Source organism: Leguminivora glycinivorella, chromosome 19, assembly GCF_023078275.1.
Source record: "Leguminivora glycinivorella isolate SPB_JAAS2020 chromosome 19, LegGlyc_1.1, whole genome shotgun sequence".
In the NCBI taxonomy this organism is placed as follows: domain Eukaryota; kingdom Metazoa; phylum Arthropoda; class Insecta; order Lepidoptera; family Tortricidae; genus Leguminivora; species Leguminivora glycinivorella.
Genome location: NC_062989.1, coordinates 3168002 through 3192682, shown reverse-complemented (window position 1 = coordinate 3192682; position 24681 = coordinate 3168002). Strand labels below are relative to the sequence as shown.

The window sequence follows — 24681 nt, the reverse complement described above, 5'->3', positions numbered from 1 at the left end:
GTTAAAATCGGAGTCGTAATAAACGGATGTACTTTCATACTATCACAGACGAAATTTTTAAAATAAAATCATTACAGATAATAATGTTGTCAATGAAACGTAATGAATAAATCTTTATTATTACAAAACATTAAATAATTACGTATTTTTGAACCTTTTAATGCCTAATTTTCCAAATATTGAAAAATAAATACAGTTTCGGTTATTAACCGGTTAGAGACTATAAAAACCGGTTTTTAACAGAGGCCAAAAAGTCTCGGTTAACCGGTTTTTCGGTTAACCGGTTTGCACACCCTAGACGGCGCCGACCGGGAGCGAGGTATTTAGCAAAGCGACACAAAAACGTCAAGTTTTCATATTAAGCTTCGGTTACTTACAACCTTTCGGCCCGGAATTGTTATTGTCTGTGGACTATTCGTATAATTTTGACACTATTCGGTCCCATTCGTTCTGATCTTTCCGACCGCAGTGATCGCTGGTCTGGCTGAACTAAATGAGCAAAAGACCTAAAAGAGCGAACTAGTTCATGGGAGCGATTGAACGAGATCGGAGCGCTCCGATTAACGAACGAAACGGCACAAGCCTAGCGGTGAGCAGCGATGGGACTTTTCATTCGCACGTATGGCTGCCGCTCGCCGCTGTCGCGCTTAGACCAATGTCGTGGCTGGGCCGTTACAGGCAGGGCACTAATGCCACTCACCTATGATACGTAGCTTACATATTACTGATAAGTATCTGAATATGTATTTCATTAATAACTGTACGTATCTGCGGTACCTGTGCGAATTAAAATAATTTAACAATTATATTGACATTAAGAGTATATACAAGTCATATACTTACTACTAGAAACATTTTTATTCGTTTACATACGCCAAATTTAATGTAGTAAAAGAGTTGATTGAAGTCTAGAGGAACAGACACGAATTTTTGAGAACCTAATTCTAAAAATCACAATGTCTAAGAACGCATTTCTGGCAGTTTTGTTCATGATTAGTGTTCATCATGCTTGGGTAAGTATTTCCTAATAAACATTGAAATAAATACTAATTAATTATATAAATAAAAGTCCCTTAATGGGAACAAATTAACATAAATTAGGGACGAAAAATTTCCTTGTTCCTTGTAGAAAACCAAGTTTGATAATAACTTGTTATCTATTAGGAAAAATAATTCTTCATAGACAACCCGGATATGAATTGAGAATTTTATTTTTGTAGTAGAAAACCGTTATTGTACCTAATAATTCGTATTCTAAAAAGTTTTTTTTCTTTCTATATATGTACTTAACCCGGTTATGAAATGGGAATTTATTTTCCTCGTAGAAAATCGCTACTTTATAAGTTTTCCACGAAGAATACCTTTTCCTTCTTAGATAACACGAAGAATACTTTTTTCTAATGTGGAATGTGTAAAAGTACGTTTTCGTTCGATCAGCAATTCGAAACGAATAATAACAGAAAATAAAATATCGACAATGTTTGTGTGTCAGCAAAAAGGCTCAGGCTCAAGCTCGTTATGAGGCATTGTTTCACCTCGTATCATCATGCTCCTTGCGTTGTCCCGGCATTCGCCACGGCTCATGAGAGCCTGGGGTCCGCTTTGACAACTAATCCCATGTTTTTTAGTAGACACTCGTTTTACGAATGGTGACTAGGCCTTACTGGGATTAGTCCGGTTTCCTCACGATGTTTTCCTTCACCGTAAGGTGGCAAATATCAAATGACATTTCGCACATAAGTATTTAGATTCCGAAAAAGTAATTGGCACGAGCCGGGGTTTCAGCCCGTCATAACCCATGGTGGACGTTTCTGTTAGGAATCAATTAATTTAATTTTTCTAATTGTTAAAGAATTTGGAAGTAGTATTTGAACGCGTTGATGTTAGTTACTACAATGAGAAGTACATCACCGGTGCGAAAGCCAACGTGAGGCGGTACGTGCGTCGCGGGAACTACTACTTGAACTTGGTGGGGACTATCCAGCAGCCTTGGGGGAATAATGTATCGGTAATTATATCAAATTATAAAGGTGTGGTTTTTCGGCGGTTCCGGGGCAACCTGCCGAATCCTACACCGGGGCAAACGACGCAACGGAGCCACGCTGTTACGTCATTGCTCAAATCAACTGTTTAGTTGTAAACCTTTGTTGGTTTTTTTTTTTTCATTTTCTTATTTAACGTTTTTTTTTTTAATTTAAGTTTCATGACGCATTAGATTTATCTGTAATGTCATTGAAATATGTTTTCAAATAAATAAATAAATAAATAAATACCTACTACTAGTTACACCAGCCATTGAAAACCTCATGGCATAAGCCGTAACGTGTAAGTCGATTTAAAAGTTATCCTGGGTTCGAATCCCGGTAAGGGCATTTATTTGTGTGATTTCTGAGTCATGGATGATTAGATTAGATTGATTTATTTCATAATACTATAGTATAATTTAAATTGCATGTCATATCTACAAGAATTCATATTAGGTACGATCGTCAAATACAATAATATAAATAATTTCATAATACCTAGTTCTAAACATAAACGTTTAAACAATATCTAATTAATGTTAAAATATTATCTCCTGTAGCGGATCGTCAAATTACACAAATATAAGTCAAATTACAAGAAATTCAATAACATATCAATTTATAATAATGCATTTCTTCATGTTTCTTTCGATGGACGTTTGTTTACATTGTTGAGTCATAGAACAAACTTTGCTCAGTTTGGGGCTAGGTGTCCTCCAAATATTATTTATTTATTTAATAATCGAGAAAGTTTAAACCACTGCCATATAAATTTCGTAATGTTACAGCTCAGTTTCGTGTTCTACGAATACCTACACAACGAGTACAAACGTAGCTTCGTAGAGTTCGAGGGAAAATTGTGTAACATTATGAAGAAGGATAAATATATCGGCGGAGCTCTGCTTGCAACCGGTTTGGTGTGCCCCGTACCGCCTGTAAGTTTCACAAGTTACTCCAGCTATTTCCACTCATTAAAGAAATAGACTTGAACATCTTTAAAGGAATGCAGTGCAGTTGACTGGGGTACTTTTTTTTAAATTATAAATGGGCTTACTCTTGGCCACAGACTAACCAAATGCAAAGACAGAAGACCGCAGCCAAATAGCACTAGACCCTACTCATAGTGTTGTGTTCCTGCCGGTGAGTAAGGCTGCCAGAGCTCAACGAGGGTACGGTGTGCTGATGACGGGAGGACTTACGGAACTAACTTGTTCCGTCTATTGTCCTTTGAGTCGTTGGCAACCCGAACCCTCCTTAGAACTTGTACATTCCTTTTTGCTGTGTACTTAACACAGCAAAAGGGAGTGTACAAGTTTCTAATAATAAGGTGGCAACGCGCTTGTGACACTGTTTGAGTTGCAGGCGTCCATAGGTTACGGTGACCGCTTTACATCAGGCGGGCCGTATGCTTGTTTGCCACCGACGTAGTATAAAAAAAAAAGACGTGGCCTACGATGGAGTAAGCTCGCCCAGAAGATCGCTCTAATCTCCCCCTACTTTAAGATACAAAATAAATGATATTTCTCTTTTTTTCCAGCGCTATTGGGAGCTAGCCAACATATCGATACCAGCGCACGACTTCCCTAACGTGTGGCCTTTCGAAAAGTGCAGACTGGACATAAAGTTCGAAACTGTTCCAAATAAGGAACTCATCAGCGATATGCATATCTACTTGCTTATTAAGCAGGGCAAGAAGATTTAAAGAACTAAAGTTCTGTAATAAACTTCTGTAGTACTGATAGCTAAAGTCAGACTTTATATGATAAGAGATTATGGAAACTTGCTTTTGTTAATAAACAATAAAATAACAAGAAACTCCTTTTCAATCGTGAAAAAACCGGCCAAGCGCGTGTCGGGCCACGCTCAGTGTAGGGTTCCGTAGTTTTCCGTATTTTTCTCTTAGTAAACCCTTATTCATTTTTAAATACCTATTTAAGTTTTACGAAAGCGACTGCCATCTGACCTTCCAACCCGAAGGGTAACTAGGCGTTATTGTGATTAATCCGGTTTCCACACGCTGTTTTACTTCGCCGAACAGTGACTGAAAAATATTTAATGACAACTCGCACATCGCTAACCTAACCAGTCTAACCACAAAATTAAAATTTTGAAAAAACCCCCTACCGCGACATAGTGGACAGATTCTTATAAAACATGGCTAAGAACACTCCCGACTAACTCAGCTTTCAAACAAAAAAAACTAAATCTAAATCGGTTCATCCGTTCGGGAGCTACGATGCCACAGACAGACACACACACAGACAGACAGACACGTCAAACTTATAACACCCCGTCGTTTTTGCGGCGGGGGTTAAAAAGGAATAAAAAAAGGAATTTTAAATAAAACATTAAGGGCAACTTACAGTAACGGAGACAGGCCAATGCACTAGATACAGGTCGACATAGTCCAGTTTCAGCCTCGCTAGGGACTTCTCCAGAGCCGGGATAACATCAGCTTCCGCGTGGCAGTCATTCCACAACTGTTAAAAAGAAAAGAAGATATTACTACATAACTTGTAACAGCAGGGTCTCTGTTGGCAATAACCTGGCAGTAGACGGTCGGGACGCCCTTGTACCACGTGGAGGCGGTCAGTGGAGAAGGAGGCTGAAAGGATCTGGAAGCAATCGCCCAGGATCGTGAAAAGTGGAAGATTCTTCTAAGAGCCCTATCTCCCTAGTGAGGGATACATGTCATACAGGATCACATCATCATTATCATCATCATCTTTTTGAATTGTGCCCCTCATACTAAAGTTAACAAGCCGCTAATAATGGTTTGTTCCCTTTCCAACGTATGTTAAAGGAAAAACAATATCTTTATTTAGCTTGTCAACTTAAACATTTATGAATAAATGAATAAGGAGTGTTTATTCTGTTAGGGCAGAGGGGTCGAAATTTTCTGGTGTATACTATCTTTGAAAGGCATATTTACTGCTCAATGATAACCTTTCTTCGCAGATGTTTTGGTTATAATTATGTCACCCATATCTCTGTTTATCTGCCCAGAGCCTTGAAAGACTAGGTGCCTAGGAGGATGCTAAACTCTGAGAGCAAGTAATGTGGGCTTGCACCTCCTATTAGTACTCTTTGACTGTCACTAACCTTAGTTGTGACAAGCAGCTCCTGCCGAGTGACAAGCCCTTTGCTTATTGCGTTAGCTATCCCTTCTCCGACCTCCTCCTCATTGTTGTAGCAGGAAGCTGTGTCTATGTGCCGGTAACCAGCCTCTATAGCCCACTCTACCGCTTGCCGGTACTGGCCTGGTTCCGCTTTACGCTGAATTAAAAAAAAAACCTTTATTCATTTTAAGAATTACTTACATAATTTTAGATGTGGATACCCCTTTTTAAGTAAACAAATACCTGTGGTAAGGGGTACAAACAATAAAATATGACATCGTAAGTTATACAAATCTTGAACACAGCCATTATACAGCAATAAGAAGCCAGAATAGGCTAAAATAATTAAGCTTATTATAGATACCGTTTGCAATAAGGTGTAGGTATTTTTCGTTTGATTTCCCCAAAAAAAGGATTGCCGAATTATTATGGAGCAGTGACTGTTAAAACTAGTACAATTTGAATTGAAGGAACAAATAAGATTAATTTAGTAATGAAGGTTATGTCCCCAACTATTAAACTTCTGAATAATAAATAAGTTAGGTTTTCTTCTCCTATGGAAAACTATAAAATATCTACATTACAAAGTATAAGTATAAGGAAATCGGTTTTAAATTAAATTTTATTAATAGCACAATATTGCACGTTTTTTTAAAGGAAAAATATTTCATTAAACTACAAGAAATTAAATAATTTAAAACTTAACTTACCGCGTAAGTGCCTAGTCCGACAATAGGCATAGTCTGTCCATTTCCTAATTGGATTTTAGGCACTTCCACAACCATGGTGTAAATTGACTGACTTAATTAGTACAACTGAATTAATTGAAGCAATCCTGCGTTATCATTAACAAGGTTATTAATATGATACAGATTCGTTTTTATTGCCCGCAACAAATAAAATACAGTAACGATTGAACTACGTATAAAAAACAAGTAAGTTGCTCCACTTGAAACTAGTTTATCTAATCTTTTTGAGGAAATTGATGGAAAGTTTTGTTGTGGAAACGGGAAAACTTTGAAATTTCGTTTTTCATGTTTTATCACATGTCAAAATTAATATTTAAGTCAAATATAAAAACGCCGAGTGATGATGTTGAAAAACCGGTAATCTGTCAACTTGTCTCAAAGAACAACACTACACGTCAAATAAAAAAAATGTAACTGTCACAAACTTTCAAATGTCAAAACAAAAATATGATTGATTTCGCGTCGTATTTGCGTATTCATTATTTAAAATCAATTTAAATAATAAAAACATGTAATACAATTACACAACCGTCATAGAGGCTCAGCAAAGTGTAGTAAGTCTGCGTAAATATACACTCCGGTATAAAAGAAAGATATTTAAGATGACACAAGATACAGTAAAAGTGAAGAAAGAACCTGAATGGGATATCGACGAACAAACTCGAACTCGACTATTTGGTTACGATGAGGTGAAGAGTGAGGTTGCACAGCTACAGCTGGGAGATAAGGAACAAGGTAAGTGTTTGAATAAACCATTATTACTCTTTTCTTCCAATATTTCGACGCAGTTACATGGTCTAGTTTTTTTTTTACCTATAATCACGGTCTACATGCCGGACAATTTAAATCTAAGGTAAGTTCTTCAGTATTAATTGCTTTAGTATTAACTACTTCTTTAGTATTAACTACTTGATAGCTTTCAAGTTCTGTGACATTCACAAAAGCATTTTTTTTAATACTATGTTGGTGGCTAACATACAAAGAACTGGTCTGATGGTAGTTTTCGTAGCCTATGAATGCCTGAGATTTTAGAGGTGTTGCTGGTGCGCCCTCGCTCAACCATAATTTAGTTATAATTACCCAAATAGTTTAACTTAAAATACCATTAATTTCTGTTAACCACTAATTCAGACATATTTCAGTAACTTCTTCTTTTCAGTAAAACCTCATATAGAAGCAGTATTTGTAAAAGGAGAGCCCATTCAGGAAAACACAAAGATTAAAAGTGACCAGCCATCAAACCTGTCGGAGGCTGACATAAAGACAGAGCTGATGAATGAAGAGTCTGGTTCTCAATCACTTACTCCCGGTGAGTTATAGGCATGCACCGGATGGACGGGGCCAATTTAGAATAGTGCAAACCCAAATGAAAGGCAGCCTGCCTGTAAAACTATTTAATTTATTACACTGATAGTTTCTAAAATCTTTATTCTAAAATAGAAATTCCAATTATAATAATTATGCATTTTATTTTCAGCACCATTGAACAGAGACATACCAAGTGCCGAGCAGCCAATCGCCCCGTCCTTGTTAACAGACCATGAGCAACCAAACACACAGATGTCGCCACAAGCACAAAATAAATCACAAATTAAAAAACCTTATACCTGCAATATTTGTAACAAAGACTTCACACTGTCAAGTAATTTAAAGACTCATCAACGAATACACACGGGAGACAAGCCATACTCCTGTAAACAATGCGAAAAGAAATTTACACAAATGGCTTCCTTGAAACGACATGAACTTATCCACAGCGAAGACAAACCCCACGTGTGTGAAGTATGCAACAAACAGTTCAAAAAAATTGGTCATCTGCAACGTCATAAACGAATCCACACAGGAGACAAACCTTATGCTTGTGATACATGTAATAAAAGATTTATAAATTCAAGCGGTTTAAATAAACATAAGTTAATTCACACTGGAGACAAGCCATATTCGTGTAAAATGTGTAATAAAGTATTTACGCAATTGGCAAATTTAAAGGCGCATGAAAAAACACATACAGATATAAAAGAATTCTCATGCGAAGTATGTGATAGAAAGTTCAGGATTATAAATCAATTAAAGGTCCATATGGCAATACATTCTGAAAATAAATATTCATGTGATGTATGTGAAAAGTCATTTTCTAGGGCGGCATATGTTAAAGATCATAAAAAAATTCACAATAAGGCAGATCTGTATAAATGTGACATATGTGGCAAAAACTATTCGCGAATGGGTGTTTTAAATAGGCATAAACTAATACATCGAGGTGAGAAACGATTTTCGTGCGATTATGTAACAGGCGGTACTCTGAAAAAACTACTTTAGTGAAACATAAGTTGAGTAAACATTTAGACTAAGAGTCCTAAAAATACGGTGGAGCCACCGTTTTTAAAATAGTTAAGAAGTATTAAACATCAGGTTTAAGATGTAATATATAAATATTTATTAAAAATACTTATTTTCATTTTATTTATTTATTAGGTACTAGTTTTTGCCCGCGGCTTCGCTCGCGTTAAATTCGAAAATTGCGAAATGCTCCATACAAACTTCCACACCCCATTTTAGAGAAGTGGGGGGGAGGGGGTGTTAGAAAGAGACAAAAAGTAGCCTGTGTCGTTCTCCATTTCTTCAACTATCTCCACTTAAAAAATCACGTCAATTCGTCGCTCCGTTTTGCCGTGAAAGACGGACAAACAGACACACACACTTTCCCATTTATAATATTAGTATGAATGTGCTCATGTGAATCTCTGTCACTGCTATTGAATTGTAATTTCCGTCTCGCTCACACAAGCGACACAAGTAAGTGAAGAATAACTTCTTAATAAAACTTAACGTAATGGACTGCACTGCACATTTTAGATGGGTGTGTATTATAATAACATACAACTCTATTTCATTAAAACCTCTGTATTTCAATGTGTTTTTGATATTTACATTTTATGAATACTTACATATACCTTTTATCTAATAATAATGCAAAAACAACGGCCACTTCATTGCGTAACTAGGTTGACGCTAAGCTAGTATAAAATTATGTCTAGTCGCAGTCACAATCGTTCACGCTCCATTGCGTATACAGAGATGAAACTCGTGAGACATGATCAACTCTTTACATAAACGGTTATATTCACGTTATTTTATCGCGATTGTTGCGACATGCTTCGAGTCATTATTTTTAAAATCGGGACTTAATCGCGTATAACTACATATTAAACTGACCTCCAACGTTTCAAGGACGGCGTTGTCCCCGTGGTCTCGGAGAAGACTCACGGGGACAACGCCGTCCTTGAAACGTTGGAGGTCAGTTTAATATGTAGTTATACGCGATTAAGTCCCGATTTTAAAAATAATGATGTGTAATAATCGTGAAAGTTTAAATCAGTGTTATGCTTCGAGTCATTTAGGAAACTCGTCATCAGGCATGAGTGCTCGCGTCGGCTAGACTTCATCTACATTGTGCGTATTATTATTATCTCTGTCTACCGCTCTTCATTCTTCTTCGTGCAAAGGGGCCAGTTGAGTTTCATTCGCCACGGAGCATGAACGATTGTCATTTCGGCTAGGCTAGATGTTGTCTTTCTTAGCTACTCGTAATTTATATTTGGAAATAATGACTGTAAATATAGGAACATTAACGCATAATAATTTATTTAGTATTTTATGACTAGATTAACATAGCCAGGTAGGTACTACTTTCTGTTATAAATCAGCTTTTTATGTACACTACTATACATATACTTATATGTATTATCTGAGGCTGTACCTACGTCCTACATACTTCTACAGCTTCTTAGTTTATATGTACAGTCAAGTGTAAAAATATGGGTGTACACATCTTACTCAAAAATGTGTCCCATAGCACCTTAGTCCGGTGTAATAAGAGCGTAGTACCATATTTATGAGACGATTTTTTCGATACATATTTTTGCACTTGAGTGTACGATGATTATTTAATATTACAGATATTTATATACAGTTATATTTGTTTATATTGTAGTACTACATTTGTTGAGTTTTATATGGATTGATATTAGGTATTTAGGTACATGATTGTAATAAAATATACAATATGTACCTACGATTTTTACAAATTTTCGGTTGATTAACAAGTTAACAAGATTACCTGTCTAAAGTATCCAATCCATGAACTACATATCTACAAGACGCGAAGACAATTTGGTAATCGTTAACATTTACAGTATAGACGTATGAAGTATTGTACTATTGACAAGTGGCTTGTCTATGTGCCCTGATAATATAGCGTCCGCAATAGCCAATGGAATGAAATACTCGATTCAGAAACGAAGTAATTAATGATTAGATATAATTCTAATTTTTCATTCAAAGTTTTTAGTTTTAAAAATCTGCCCTGTGTTGCTTGTTGCTTCTCACACAGCTACGATGCGATGTCTTTACCTACATATTTAGTATATCTGATATATCTTAGTTAATTTTAACTGTCGTATCTTTGGAACTGTATTAAAATGACCAAATACGTTGTAACTGCGCCGATTACCTGTAACACACAAAAAACACATATACTTAAACAAAACGACCACACAAGATTGTGCATAGATATGCGGTCTAATATCTGTATTACGTGTCCTTGATTTCGGTACTTCTACGGTACCATGTAATAGCGCGTAATAGGGTAACTCAAGAAAGAACGATTTTCTAGCTTAACTACCTCGGTGAGTTGGTGGTTGTATAGTCACTTTTCTATTTGACTATTTAACCACCATTTCCAAAGAGAAGCAGCTGAAATAGGTACCTAACAAAAATAAACTAAACCTAAACTATTGGATTTCACTCCTTGAAAGACGAATTTTCCAAAAGAAGGAAGAAATGTGTAGAAGATTCATACAGAAGCCACCAGCGGTCGATCCAGCGTAGCCATCCCCAGGGGAGAATAGGTGACAGACCGCAGCATTAGCTGCCGAGAGAACAGCTCCAGGCGTGATGGAAGTGCGCCGCCTGACGGCGCGTACGTCATCAGCTGGCAGACTAGCTGCTCAGTTCTTTTTCCCTGGAATAAAATAAAACTAGATTTTACTAAGGTCCAAACCGCAGGTCAATAGTACAATCATGCAACTTTTTTCAATCAATACATAATAAGGATTACATTAACGCATTTAAAGTGATGACGATAACAAAGTAGTAGTTTCGTTTGAGCGGAAATATTAAATACTAGCCTTTGCCCGCGGCTTCGTTCGCGTTAAATGCGAAAATTGCGGAATGCTCCATACAAAATTCCACCCCCCATTTTAGAGAAGTGGGGTATTAGAAAGAAACAAAAAGTAGCCTATGTCTCTCTCCATATCTTCAACTATCTCCACTTAAAAAATCACATCAATTCGTCGCTCCGTTTTGCCGTGAAAGACGGACAAACAAACAGACACACACACACTTTCTCATTTATAATATTAGTATGGATTAAAATATTAGTAATATCTGGCGCAGTCGGTAGGATAACACATAGCAAATGAGGAGGCACACTCAAAGGTTATGACAGATGGCACCACCCTATTAGTCCATTGCACAGGTAAAGAATGTCATACGTGAGAGCGAGAAGATGATATTTGTTTTCTCTCTCTCACATGTGAATGACAGTGACATGCCTAGGCACTTGCACAGGCGCCGCCTGGCGGGATAAAATGTCAGTGTGCCTCCTCATTGACGACGATTTTCATTAAGCAACTTTACAATTTTTATTTAATCACGTGCCTGTGTATCTGATTGCCTATAGGACCTGGTGGGTGGCATCATCAATGAGCCATAGGCTTCTACTCGTATGTCACAGAGTTATACATAGAAAGCTTCCTACCTCAGTAATGGTGTAGTGGCAAGGCTCGACGACGACGAACATTCGCAGCATGTGTGTGGCGCACCACAAAAACTGGAGCACCAAGAAGTGGATTCGATTCGTGGATACAACTGGAAGAAGTAATGTAAGAATTTTATACGATTATGTACGAGTATACTATACATACAACATTAACACTCTTCCACATTCGTTCAATAGGGATAGAACTTTTCGTTTCCATCGGATCATAAGCGGTTCAATGTTAGGCTTTCGATCAAGTCTTCAAAATTGGGAAAGAATCCATTTCGAACTGAAGATAGAAGCCAGGTTGGACTTAAAAGTATGATACCTACTTAGTATGACGCGGACTGGCTTTAGTATGACGCGGACCGCATATTAGTCCAGTGCTGATCACTCCGCGCGGTCGGTCCGCGTGACACAAACACCAGCCCTAGTTATAGATTATACTCCTATTGCTTACTGATTTCCATGATAAGGAAGTACGGTGTGACAATAAGATGCAGCAGGGTCGAAAGCAATATAACTATGAGAGGAAGTCCATAGCTCCTATCAATCCGCTGCACTACTTCACATAAAGATCCGTGGAGAGCTGCTAGCCGTCGGATGGCCTCGCAAGGTGGAACGATTAGGCGGGGCTCGCCGTTCACTGGAAAAAAAATACTGTGCATAAATAGGGTACTTTCTGTTTCTGAACATCGGTACTCATACAAGGAAGAAAGTAGTTTAAAGCATCTAAAGCAAATTAGCAGTTTAGATTACCTTGTGGCTCTTAACGCTGAAGGTGTGGTCTCAATTAAAATGTCTCTAACGCACGGAAGAAGTGATAAGATTTCAAAATATTTTCTGTGACTCCCTGACCTGTCAAATGCGTTCGATTACGTTATTCGCCAAACTAATTTAAAAACTCTACCAATTACTTAGTATCAGATATTGCTATGAACTAATTAAACTCTTATTATTATCAGACAATCGAAAAAGTAAATCTCGGTGGAGGGAACTATCCTTTTTTTGTTCGATTAAATAGGCGTACCACAGGGTTCTATTTTAGGACCACATATATGTTGATAATTTAGGAGATTAAAGGCCGGTTGCACCAAACCGTCTGTCTTCGTTAAAGCGTTCGTAAAATTTTATTGTATGGGAAGTTCCATAGACGTCTGCTGCGTGACCATGATGTGTCTGTCAAATGTGGTTGATGCAACTGGCCCTAAAAGGAAATAAAGAAAGAGCACATGACCAGCAGTGGAACAATTGGACTCTAAATGAATAAATAAAATAATCCAACGCACCGTTCTTCCTAATGATGACAGGGTGGTCAGACGGCACGCCAGGCAGTGAGTCGACCAGTAAGCTGACGTTGCTGGCTGAACGGCGCGGTTCGGCCGGAGCAACACGAATCGCAAACATGTTAATGGCTGTTGGCTGCTCCAGCTTTTCCACTGAAAAACAAAGAAATACAGTTAAGTGCTGTCCCTATTTAACATTTTAGAAAGTAGTGGTAACTCTGCAGGACTGTGTGTGGAGCGAAGACATGTTGCAAATCCCATTGTATCCTCTCTCTATCGATTTTTCGTATTTATTCTACAGAGCAAGTTGCGTTCGTTCGAGAGAAGACAGGTACTTAAGTAGGAAAATCATGAAAGATAGTTCACTTTTGTTTCCTTTTTTGTGAGTGTATGTACTACTAGCTTTCTCCCGCGGCTTCGCCCGCGTACTAATCTAATCTTGTTTTCCCATACAAACTTTGGACCCCCATTTCACCCCCTGAGGTGAATTTTGAATTATCCTTTGTCCCAGATTTGTAAGAACCTCTTTTTGACACATTACAGCGACCACAAAACGTAAATTCGCGTAACCTAATGAAATTTCAAATAAAATCCTGTAATAATATTTAAAAAATCAAGTACTTAAAAACAATATTTCGCTTACTTTAAACACAATCTAACACATGTTACATTTTTGCGGATCTTCTTTAGTAAGTATTTTACGATATTAATTTATCACCCAGCCGGCGTATTATGATTCCAATTTTATCACTTATCCACGTGGATAAAGCATCCGTCACGCTTTGGCAAGTACGTCAGTGTGAGTGTGACAGTTGTCTTATCCACGTGGACAAGTGATAAAATTGGAAGCATGATACGCCGGCATGATTTACTTATTATGTCATTTATCATTCATTTTTATTTTTAAACTAGTGCTGTGGCAGTCTGTCATTTCGATTCAAATGACATTTCACTAAGTTGATAGAAATCGTATATTTGTTTTACCTCCTTGTACATAGGGCCTAATCGATTCAACCAATTCAAAATTAATCGTTAGATTTGGCAAGCGATACGTCTTAGCCACATCGCAACATACTTCAAAACAAATGTGTCAAAAATGTGAACTTACAAATCTGGGACAATAGTGCTCCTCTACACCTTATAAGGAACTTACTTACGTCCCAAATTTGGAATCTCTAGGACCAGCGGTTTCGGCTGTGCCTTGATATGTCAGTCAGTTAGTTTCTTCTTTTATATTATATTGAAACAAAGATGTAGACAAGAGCAATTTAAATGGATTATTTTGTTTACTTTTCATGCAAAGTGCCTCTTTCATTTGCTGTTTACTGCATAATAACTGTAATAAGGCTAATGCCATACTGACATACAAAAATGTGACTACTGCACGTGACCATCGCACGTGCATTACTATAAATACCGTAATCGTTACAAAGTATGAAACTAGGAGTATCATACTAAATTAGTGTTTAAATTGCGACAGTTATCTAAACCACGGTCATCGGCTACTATCCGAATGATATAGAGATAGGTACCTACACAGTTAGGTGTGTAAGGGTCACAGTTCTAACCTAATCTACTTTTCTGGTAAATGATGGATCTAATTTATTGTGCAATTCTAACTGTGCTTTAGAAAGAATTTGTGTTATACAATTTATTTATCATCGGAAATAAGCATTATATTCAAAGTATGTTATAATAAATGTTATTCGAAAAAAATATCATTATATTAAATAACAATTATACAATTTGTCAGTATATTATTTGTTGTTATATGATTCAATAATTATATCAAGTTATAACGACTAAAAATATATCAAAAAAAGTTATATCGATCGATACGCACCCTACTACGACGACTGAATGATTTTAAATGTTATAACTTATAACTCTTAAATCAAGTTATCAGGACAAATTACTTTGTAAGGATGAGTCTCATCACGCATGAGGAGGACTCATCAAGTCATCACACAAATAAATGCCCTTACCGGGATTCGAACCCGGGACCGCGGCTTAACAGGCAGGGTTACTACGCGCTAGGCCAGAACGGTCGTCATTTAAGCCGCCATCTTCGATTTTTGCCTTTGAAATTCATCCTACATCCGATATCGGATCGGATAATGTGAAAACGCACTGATGCATCGTTGGCTGACATCTCTCATCTCATCATCTGACAATTTAAGCTACCTTAGCTTGATTTCAAGAGGGAGAGAGAGAGAAAAAGGGAGAGAGAGAAAAAAAAAAGTGCCCTATTCGTCTCAGTATAAACATTCAAAATGGTATGGTATGGGTGGTATGGTCTCTTCTCTTACATGGTATCGCGACATGCCTCGCCGTGAGCGCGATGGCGTCGTTGACTGCGCGGAACCGCGTGCGCACGGACAGCGCGGTGAACGCGAACTGTAGCTCCAACACCATCACCACGTACCACAGAAGGTAGAACGCTATGTAGTTCGTCACTATGTCCCCTGGAAAAATAATAGATTTCATGTACGAATCCCTCTCTTTGACATAATGATCAAAATTCATAAGGTCAGTGCGCATATGCGCATACTTTATTTGAAATAAAGTTTGAGTGGATAAAACTCGACAGTTAAAGTACATAGTCTGGAGTGATCCGCATGGTCCGACTATGTGCTAACAAATATTATATTTTTTCTTTAATACGAGTATATGACATCTTATTTCGATTTGTATGACCTAAGATTAAGAGTTTATGGGAACCAATAGAGACCCTTTTATGTACTACATATGAAAAATATTTTTTAATTTTTGTTCCACACGAAAGTAGAAGCGCCGGTGGCCTAGCGGTAAGAGCTTGCAAATTTCGATCCGGAGGTCGCGGGTTCGAACCCCAGCTCGTACCAAAGAGTTTTTCGAAACTTATATGCGAAATGGCATTTGATATTGTCATTTTCTTGTCGGTGAAGTAAAACATCGTGAGGATTTCTTAAATGATAACACAAAAGAGAGCTTAATTACAAGATTTTTGTACCTACCTTACACAAAAACTAAGTTCAATTCAAATAAAAACCTATGACTTGCGTGGCACGCAATCTATTTTAAAGTCTTCAAGGTCGCAAACAAAACATCCATAACGTATGTTTATAAAACACCATCTAATTCTTTACAAAGTGTATAAGTACTAGAGATGGGCCGAATATGGACTTTGCCGAATACGAATATTTGGCCGAACATTCGGTTCAACTCTTACCGAATCGAACATTCGGCCGAATATTGGGTTACGACATATTTTTAAAGCGGATGTTCATTAAAACTATTAAATGATTGATAATGGTTACATATGTTACTAACAACTATGTACTTATGATTTAATGGATAACTAAAACTTAGTTAAAACAACTCTGAACTCTTCTTAACTCTTAAACTACAGTTTTTTAACTTTTTTACAAAACAATTGTACCTACCTAATATTTTGACGCATAGGTAATTATCTCTTTTTAGTATAGTTCCTTAGAAAACTATTAACTTTATTTATTCGGTAAACATTCGGCAATACAACCGAATTATTCGGCCGAATACGAACATTTAAAAACTTGCCGAATATGCCAAATACCGAATATTCGGCCCATCTCTAATAATTACCTACCAATTCATTTAAGAAAATAATGATATACCTACACACGATTGACGTATGCAGATATTATGGTATTAGTTCTTTACATTGTATAAGCGTTTATCTACTGAAACCATAAATTTAATAAGTGGTAGTTAGTATCGTTATTTATAATGGCTAGTCGACACTTTTCTCGGGTATCTTGAAACCATAGACTGTATTTATGTAGACAATGAACTATTTATGCATAACTCGCTTAAGGGCCAATTAGATCCATGCGATGTACGATGTCACGGACGATAGTTCTGTTTTATGAAGTAACATCACACTCGTCTCGAGGGGATATCGTATTGTATCGTTGTATCTATGGCTCTTTCTCATTGGCGCGACAGAGACAGTTTCGTGCCTACTGTTCGCCACGGAGCATGAACGATTGTACCTTTGTCTAGAAATTCTAACCTTACAATGTAAAATAATAAACACGTTTTTCGTTTACTTTAATCCCCACAATTTTAAGGGCCTATTTCCACGACACGTAAATTCGTATTCGATTGTAGTTGCATTCTTGTAAATAAGTCCTAAGAATTGTACTGAAATATCACTAGTTTCATGTGCTCTGTCTACCCGTTTCGGGAATAAGCGTGAGTTTGTATGTATGTAGTACCTACATAGTATGTGTGTCTTACCCAATTTCACACCTTAATAATAAGTAAGGTACAGCGGGGCAAATCTCGACGGGGGGCAATAGTAACTAATCCATTTTTTCCATTATTACACTATGATGTTGAGTTCTACATGTATCCACTAAACACGCATACCATACATAACCGGTGGACACCCTATTTAATAATGAAAACATTGTAAAACATGGAAAAAATCGATCAGTTACATTCGCCCCCCAGTTGGGATTTGCCCCGCTGTACCTTAACTTCGACGAATCGAATGAGATAGGATTGACCGAAATATAGGCAATTGTTGGCAATCAATAAGATTGTTTAAATTTCAATGATTCAAATAAATCATTCTTGTTTAGATTACTTACCTACTAGTTTTAAGGAAGAGCGGTACCCCTTACCACAGGTATTTGTTTACTTAAAAAGGGGTATCCACAACTAAAGTTATGTAAGTAACTCTTAAAATGAATAAGAATTTTTAATTTTTTTTTTTTTTTTTTAAAGACGTTAGTCACTGATGGATTAAACTCAAATGGGTTTTGTTGAAAGTTACACGAACACAATACGAATGAATAGATGCGATCGGAATTCGTATAAACATGACTGTGTCCAATAAACAATAAAAACCGGCCAAGAGCGTGTCGGGCCACGCTCAGTGTAGGGTTCCGTAGTTTTTCGTATTTTTCTCAAAAACTACTGAACCTATCAAGTTCAAAACAATTTTCCTAGAAAGTCTTTACAAAGTTCTACTTTGGTGATTTTTTTCATATTTTTTAAACATATGGTTCAAAAGTTAGAGGGGGGGGGGACGCACTTTTTTTTCCTTTAAGAACGATTATTTCTGAAAACATTAATATTATCAAAAAATTATCTTAGTAAACCCTTACTCATTTTTAAATACCTATCCAACAATATATCACACGTTGGGGTTGGAATGAAAAAAAATATCAGCCCCCACTTTGCATGTAGGGGGGGTATCCTAATAAAACATTTTTTTCCATTTTTTATTTTTGCACTTTGTTGGCGTGATTGATATACACATTGGTAGCAAATTTCAGCTTTCTAGTGCTTACGGTTACTGAGATTATCCGCGGACGGACGGACGGACGGACGGACGGACGGACGGACGGACAGACAGACATGGCGAAACTATAAGGGTTCCTAGTTGACTACGGAACCCTAAAAATGAGGGCATATTAGCAATGTGCGGTCAACCAATTTAAATCCTAGGTGTAGGCACACCTCGGGCAAGGGCGATAATAGTTATTTGTTATACAAGGGGGCAAAGTTGTATTTTAACACACGAGAAGTAAAATACATTTGCACCCGAGTGTAACACAAAACTTTTCCCCTCACTATAGCGAGGAAACTACAACGCAAAAAATGCGTTTATCACTGCTTTCAGTAGTTCCACAGGTGGTAATAAATCATCTTTATTACTAGATTCACCAACTTTTATCAATTTTAAAGCAGTTAATTTGACTTTATTCAAGGTCAAATTACTTTACCCACTAGTGGATAAAATGCGTTTTTACCCGCTGGTATTAAAGGACAAAACACGAGTGCCCGAGCTAGTGAGGGTAAAAATAAATGAAAGAAGCGCGTTCTCACGCACACAGTCTAAGCTCGTGTAGGCGAACGCGTATACCATGCTTGTATGAGTGAGATAAGACAGGTCGACGCGACCAGCGTTCTTGACAGGTCGTAACTGTGAGGTAACCGAGAGCGGATGGGCAGAACTTTCAGCGGGAAGCAGGGAGTGGCCGTACTGTCAAGCGACGGAACTACCAAGTACCAACCTCTGCTCTAGATTCGAGCGAGATGATATCCGCTGTGCTGTGCCCAAAGAGGATCAAGTACAAGTATAGAGAGTTACTGTCAAAGTAAAATATGTAATCACAGTGCATAGACTGCCATCTCTCGTCACAAGCTTAATACTTTGAAACGTCAGTTATGACAATTTGCCCAATTTGGCCCATATTCTTAGCTTGATATGTGTGAAAATGTCAAATATTAATATTAGCGCCATCTAGCCGAGCGTTCCCCAAAGGTGTAACACCATCTAGACCACCGTACCTTTTTCTCTATGGATTTGAGGTACGTTTTTTTCTTAGATTGTATCCGTCTATACGAAGTTACATATGTCTTTGGCTGTGCCCTACCACACAAAGCGGAATATCATTCGCTGTGCCCTACCTCCTACAATTCCTTTCAAATAAGTGATCAAGATTACAATACAACTTATATTCCTTGTTAACCTTCTTGGCTTGCAGCACATAAAAGCAGAAGTCATCAGCGATAACAACCAGCAAAATCGCACAGAGTTCGCGCTTATTGTAATGCGCGCGCGGCAATGCTACCAGCCTTCTGGGCACCCTACCATCTGGCGCCGAGCTTGCTCCTGTTTTTTATTTATAAATATTTTTATGTACATATATTTATTCTGTGTTAGTTTAAGTTTAGTAGGTAGTTTAAGTTATTTTTATGTTTTTTAACCCCCGACGCAAAAACGACGGGGTGTTATAAGTTTGACGTGTCTGTCTGTTTGTCTGTCTGTCTGTGTGTGTCTGTCTGTGGCATCGTAGCTCCCGAACGAATGAACCGATTTAAATTTCGTTTTTTTTTTTGTCTGAAAGCTGAATCGGGAGTGTTCTTAGCCATGTTTCATGAAAATTGGTCTACTATATCGCGATCGGGGTTTTTTCAAAATTTTAATTTTGCGGTTAGGTTATTATGTACATATATTTATTCTGTGTTAGTTTAAGTTATTTTTATGTTTTTATACAGATTTACTGGTTTTATGAGTAAATATTAACTTTTAACTAAAAAAAGATAAATAAATAATTACATGGTTTGCAACTTACATTCTCTGTTAACCCTCTTAGCCTGCAGAACATAAAAGCAGAAGTCATCAGCAATAAGCACGGTAAAGAAGATGAGTATCGCCAGCAGAATCGCGCAGAGTTTGCGCTCATTGGTGAGGGAATACTGGGCTCCTATACTGGTGTCCACCTGGAAAGAAAGAAGCATTTATTACAAGCGTGGATCCAGCTTCGTGCCCAGGGGGAGGTCACGTTGTCAGTGCCCAGGCCCCAGGGGGGTCACGTGGTCTATTTGTATGGCCAACCTAGGCTCCAGGGGGGACATGACCCCATACCCCCCCTGGATCCGCACATGATTTATTAGCACAACAATATGGTGTAAAGTTACTAAACGTTGTGTTCGCCATAATGGCAGATACAGAACACTCCAGTTTACCGGAACCATTTTTCTACGATAGCATGGAGTAAATCATGGATGCAAACTTTTCCATTTTCCTTGGGTCTCCATACAAATCGATTCTGTCTATGCCTACCATAATACTCTGCTACGCTACACACTGTTTGTCAGTAGAAAAAGCCGCAAAATCAAATAATTTTATAGAATGGTTTTGGTGGTGTATGGTTGGTGTTTTATGAACTAGGTGTGCATGGTACTAAGTATTCGTACTAGGACATCAGACGTAGTAAAGAGGCTTACCGACGCAACGTTGTCCATAAACTTGAGCATTTCCCTCATCCGCCTTGGAGCACCGTATACGCCGGCGCCCGCTGTGATCACCACCACTAAGACGTCACACGTCGATACGACCTGCAACATAATAGCTGTGAGTCTAGTGAAAAAGGGTATAACTCAAATTGACTCGGTGAAAAAGGTCACAACTCCGAGGTGGGACTTGTGCCCTTTTTCACCGAGTCAATTTGAGTTATACCCTTTTTCACTAGACCCACAGCTATGGGTTCTTAAGAGTAAAGTGACCCACAGGTTGTCAGCTTCTCGACAGCGAGTTGTCAGTTAAAAGCGGCAGGGCTGAGAAAGACTACTACCCATTCTCTTATTAAAACAGAAGAAGACGGATAGTCTTTCTCGCGGGAGATACTGTTACCTCCATCATATGCTTGCCCTACAGTAATGATGAACTGACACTGACAGGCCGACCTGATACCTTCGTACAGATTTCAACGTCAGCTTCCGTTTTCACATTATCTGATCCGATATCGGATATCGGAAAGGATCATGTGAAAACGCACTAAGGTCATCTGCATTTTTCTCTTGTGGCATGGTTGTATAGCCGCCATAAGGCCGCCATATTTGTCAATTTTCTTGATATAAAATGACGAGCATTACTCTCTCGATGAAGGCAAGTGACAGATTCAGCGGCAGTAACGATGACGAAACATGTTGCCTTAAGAACTAACATCAGCCCCTCTAGCACAACTTGCCTTGTCGCGCGCGAGTCCATACTTGAAGTCGCGCTTGATGGATGGACTCGCACGCGACAAGGCAAGTTGTGCAAAGGGCTCTGTCGCGCCAATACGCAAGAGTGATAGAGATATAGATAGCTAGTTAGCTACGAAAGAGATATTAATTATCGTGAGCGTTTCTGCATTCGGCTACGCACACAGGTATAAATTCATTCATATTTTCAGTAATTTAAGAAAATAATTTCAAATTTAGAGCGTAATTCAATTTTAAAAGTGTATAGAAGAGGCTTTTCTTCACTAAAATATGTACCTACTCATAATCCTGCTCATACTTATGTGAGTATTCATACTCATACCAGTCATACCCATACTCATACTCGTCATGACTAACCTGCGACATTCGTGATGACATCCGCACAGACAGCTCGACCCCAACGTTGATTTCCGTCGCGAGCCCGAAAATCGTGCAAATTACTGAAATTAACAATAAATTATTCATATTATAAACCGGAGTGAATAAGGATGGCCGGGGTGAATAAGGATGGCCGGGGTGAAAAGAGACTAGGCTTAAAATGTGACCCATTGATTGTTAAGACGCCACGGCTGATGTTTATTTTGATTATCGTTCGCGTGTTTTACTGAACGGCAAATGGTGGCCACGTTTCCATTCTTTCCATTCCGTTTCCTTTATACTTCCAAAGACAATATTGTAGAGAATTTTATGAAGAACATATTTCTTCTAGACATCGTGATGGTAGAGACATCTTTTACGGTTTTTATGGAAATATTAAAAAACTGAAATCAGGGATACAAAAGTGGGGGGAAAGAGGGGAAACATTGACACCTCGGCGTGTTTCTACTTCCATATTTTCTTATAAACCTATAAGCTATATACTATACATGCCAAGTTTCATGCTTTCTGCCAGCAGGGACTGTACTCCCATACTTATTATTAGCCGTTTCCGCCCCGCACTAATAAGAGGACTCGAATTTCTATCGGACTGTAAAATTTAAGGAATCCTTTCATTAAAGAGGTCCTTTCGTTAAAATATTGATAAAATTTAGATTCCGGTTAAACGGATATTTAAATTGAGATGTCAGGAAAATGGACATTCAAGGAAATGGACGTTCCAGGATAATTGTCACTTAGGAAATTGTATATTTAAGGACAGAATTCACAGAATCTCCGTAGACAACGTGTAAATCTCTATCTCGTTCCGTATTTAGAAATGGAAATAAAAAAGTTATAAGCTGAGACGAAGCAGTTCATTGTCGAAACGACTGCGATAGTGACCTTGGTTAGGATTTCTGAACCGTCTTGTTAAGTGTTTAAAAATTTAGATGCGTATCTTACCTAAAATGGTGACTAAAATGTAACTATATATGCACATAGCGCTAGATATAGTGACTGTGAAGCCGTTGGACTGCGTTTCGAACTTTAGCGGCGCCAGACCGAAGAAACTGGATATCTGGAACAAATATTTATATTTTATTATACTTTCAAAGATTTATTTGTTCAACATAGGTAAGTAGATGAATAATAAATAAATAAATAAATATTGGGGACACCTTACACAGATAAACTTAGCCCCAAACTAAGCAAAGCTTGTACTATGGGTGCTAGGCGACGATATACATACTTATTAAGGTAACTGTACACTATTCCGGGATAGTAAAATGTCGTACATTATTCCGGGATACTTTGGTTTTTGTCGCAAAATAAGGAAACTATCAGTAAAATCTTAATTTAATGCAGCATTTCATTAACTATAGATCAAATAGAACCGAAAAAGTCGATTTTCGAATATGTATCATATCTTTTGAAGCCGTGAGGTACTTCCAAACGCGTCAGTCGCAACCACGCAGGGGTTTCTATGGGCGTGTTTGACGGTGAGCTTAATGCGGCGGCGGAACTTCTTAAGGGTTTACTGTGATGCGGGTAAGTTTATTTATATGAAATTTGTATCATAATTGTGTTATAGTTATTAAAAGACATTTATATCATCGTTTCAAATTAATTTGAAGCATATTTTAATTAAAATACCCGCTCCCGGAATAATGTACACCATTTTGACGCGGTGTACATAATTGCGGGAGTATCACGGAATAACGGAAACACAGTCCGTAATGTTTTTATGTTTTATTACTATTTGTGGTGAAGTATATTTATATATTTGATGTAAATATATTGAGTAAAGATTACAGATTATAGTGACATAATTACGGTATATATATTTTTTTGATTTTAATCTCATAATTGAGTACGAAATGTATACTCGTTGTAATACGTGCGAAATATTGGAGTGTGGCATCGACATTAAATTTGTTTTTTTTTTCATAAAATTAAAGCACAAAGTTTATTTCTTTCGATGTTTTGAGTATAATTGTTATATAATCTTCCAATGTACTAAGAAAAAAATCTTGTTTGTTTTTTAATATAGCCTTTGTGTTGACTGCCGTAATTAAGTACACGACTTTATATGAGTGTATCTTATTCCGGCATGCCTATATAAAGTATGTTTTTAAACTTCCTTAGTTAGCTAAAAATCTTTATACCGCATATTGGTTTGTCCGTCAGTCAGTCTGTCCGTCTACGATTTAGCTCAATCATTATTAGTACTAAAAAGCTAAAATTTACATAATAATAATACATAATAGGATAGACATATATAAATATAAAATAGTACAAATTCGTTGGACAGTCAATCAGTGTAAGAACGACCTATAATATTTATTTATTGAGTACTATTTATTTGTATATACATAACTTGAATAACGTATGGAAAAACCTGACGGACATAAGTGTATCTTGCATACCTATATGGGAAATAAATAAATATAAATATAAATATATCACCACCATATATGTATACGGTGTAGCTCAGTGATCACCAGTACCAAAAAACTGAAATTTTCACGAGTACCATGCAATTTTTATAACCGGCAATAGCTTCTGGATTGATATTAAATTTTGAAAAAACCCCCGACATTGTTAACCGATTTTCATCAAACATGGCTAAAAACACTCTCGACTAATTCAGCTTTCAAACGAAAAAAAAACTAATCTAAATCGGTTCATCCATTCGAAAGCGATGCTTTAGACAGACAGACAGTAAAACTCATAACACCCTGTCATTATATCATACAATCGTCATACCGTAAAATATCATATTTCCCATGCCACCCCAAC

The 24681-nt window shown here is 37.4% G+C and overlaps 3 protein-coding genes across 3 annotated transcripts in view; 1 reads left to right on the top strand and 2 right to left on the bottom strand.

Moving 5' to 3' along the window:
* Positions 1-6160, bottom strand: part of LOC125236568 (aldo-keto reductase AKR2E4-like) — a 32456-nt gene extending 26296 nt beyond the window's left edge. Inside the window, exons 1-3 of the mRNA XM_048143418.1 lie at positions 5854-6160; positions 5127-5300; positions 4388-4504 (exon numbers count right to left, since the gene is read on the bottom strand). Coding sequence (XP_047999375.1) covers positions 4388-4504; positions 5127-5300; positions 5854-5928 — 366 coding nt within the window. The 5' untranslated portion in view covers positions 5929-6160. The remainder of the gene's footprint in view (positions 1-4387; positions 4505-5126; positions 5301-5853) is intronic.
* A 191-nt stretch (positions 6161-6351) lies between these two features.
* LOC125236664 (zinc finger protein 723-like) lies at positions 6352-8416 on the top strand. The gene is made up of 3 exons (XM_048143557.1): positions 6352-6627; positions 7052-7201; positions 7370-8416. The coding sequence occupies exons 1-3, from the start codon at positions 6495-6497 to the stop codon at positions 8209-8211; spliced, it is 1125 nt and encodes a 374-aa protein (XP_047999514.1). The 5' UTR covers positions 6352-6494; the 3' UTR covers positions 8212-8416.
* Positions 8417-10265: 1849 nt separating this feature from the next.
* Positions 10266-24681, bottom strand: part of LOC125236445 (gustatory receptor for sugar taste 43a-like) — a 101220-nt gene continuing 86804 nt past the window's right edge. Inside the window, exons 3-12 of the mRNA XM_048143254.1 lie at positions 22846-22960; positions 21883-21965; positions 20767-20877; positions 20112-20259; positions 15309-15464; positions 13003-13152; positions 12174-12359; positions 11714-11823; positions 10754-10915; positions 10266-10405 (exon numbers count right to left, since the gene is read on the bottom strand). Of these exons, the coding sequence (XP_047999211.1) occupies positions 10343-10405; positions 10754-10915; positions 11714-11823; positions 12174-12359; positions 13003-13152; positions 15309-15464; positions 20112-20259; positions 20767-20877; positions 21883-21965; positions 22846-22960 (1284 nt within the window). The 3' untranslated portion in view covers positions 10266-10342. The remainder of the gene's footprint in view (positions 10406-10753; positions 10916-11713; positions 11824-12173; positions 12360-13002; positions 13153-15308; positions 15465-20111; positions 20260-20766; positions 20878-21882; positions 21966-22845; positions 22961-24681) is intronic.

Bases quoted from the DNA above. Each gene is read 5' to 3' on its own strand.
- LOC125236664 (XM_048143557.1), top strand. From the start codon at position 6,495: ATGACACAAGATACAGTAAAAGTGAAGAAAGAACCTGAATGGGATATC. The intron at 6,628-7,051 runs GTAAGTGTTTGA...TCTTCTTTTCAG, and splicing joins GCTGGGAGATAAGGAACAAG to TAAAACCTCATATAGAAGCA. The intron at 7,202-7,369 runs GTGAGTTATAGG...TTTTATTTTCAG, and splicing joins TTCTCAATCACTTACTCCCG to CACCATTGAACAGAGACATA.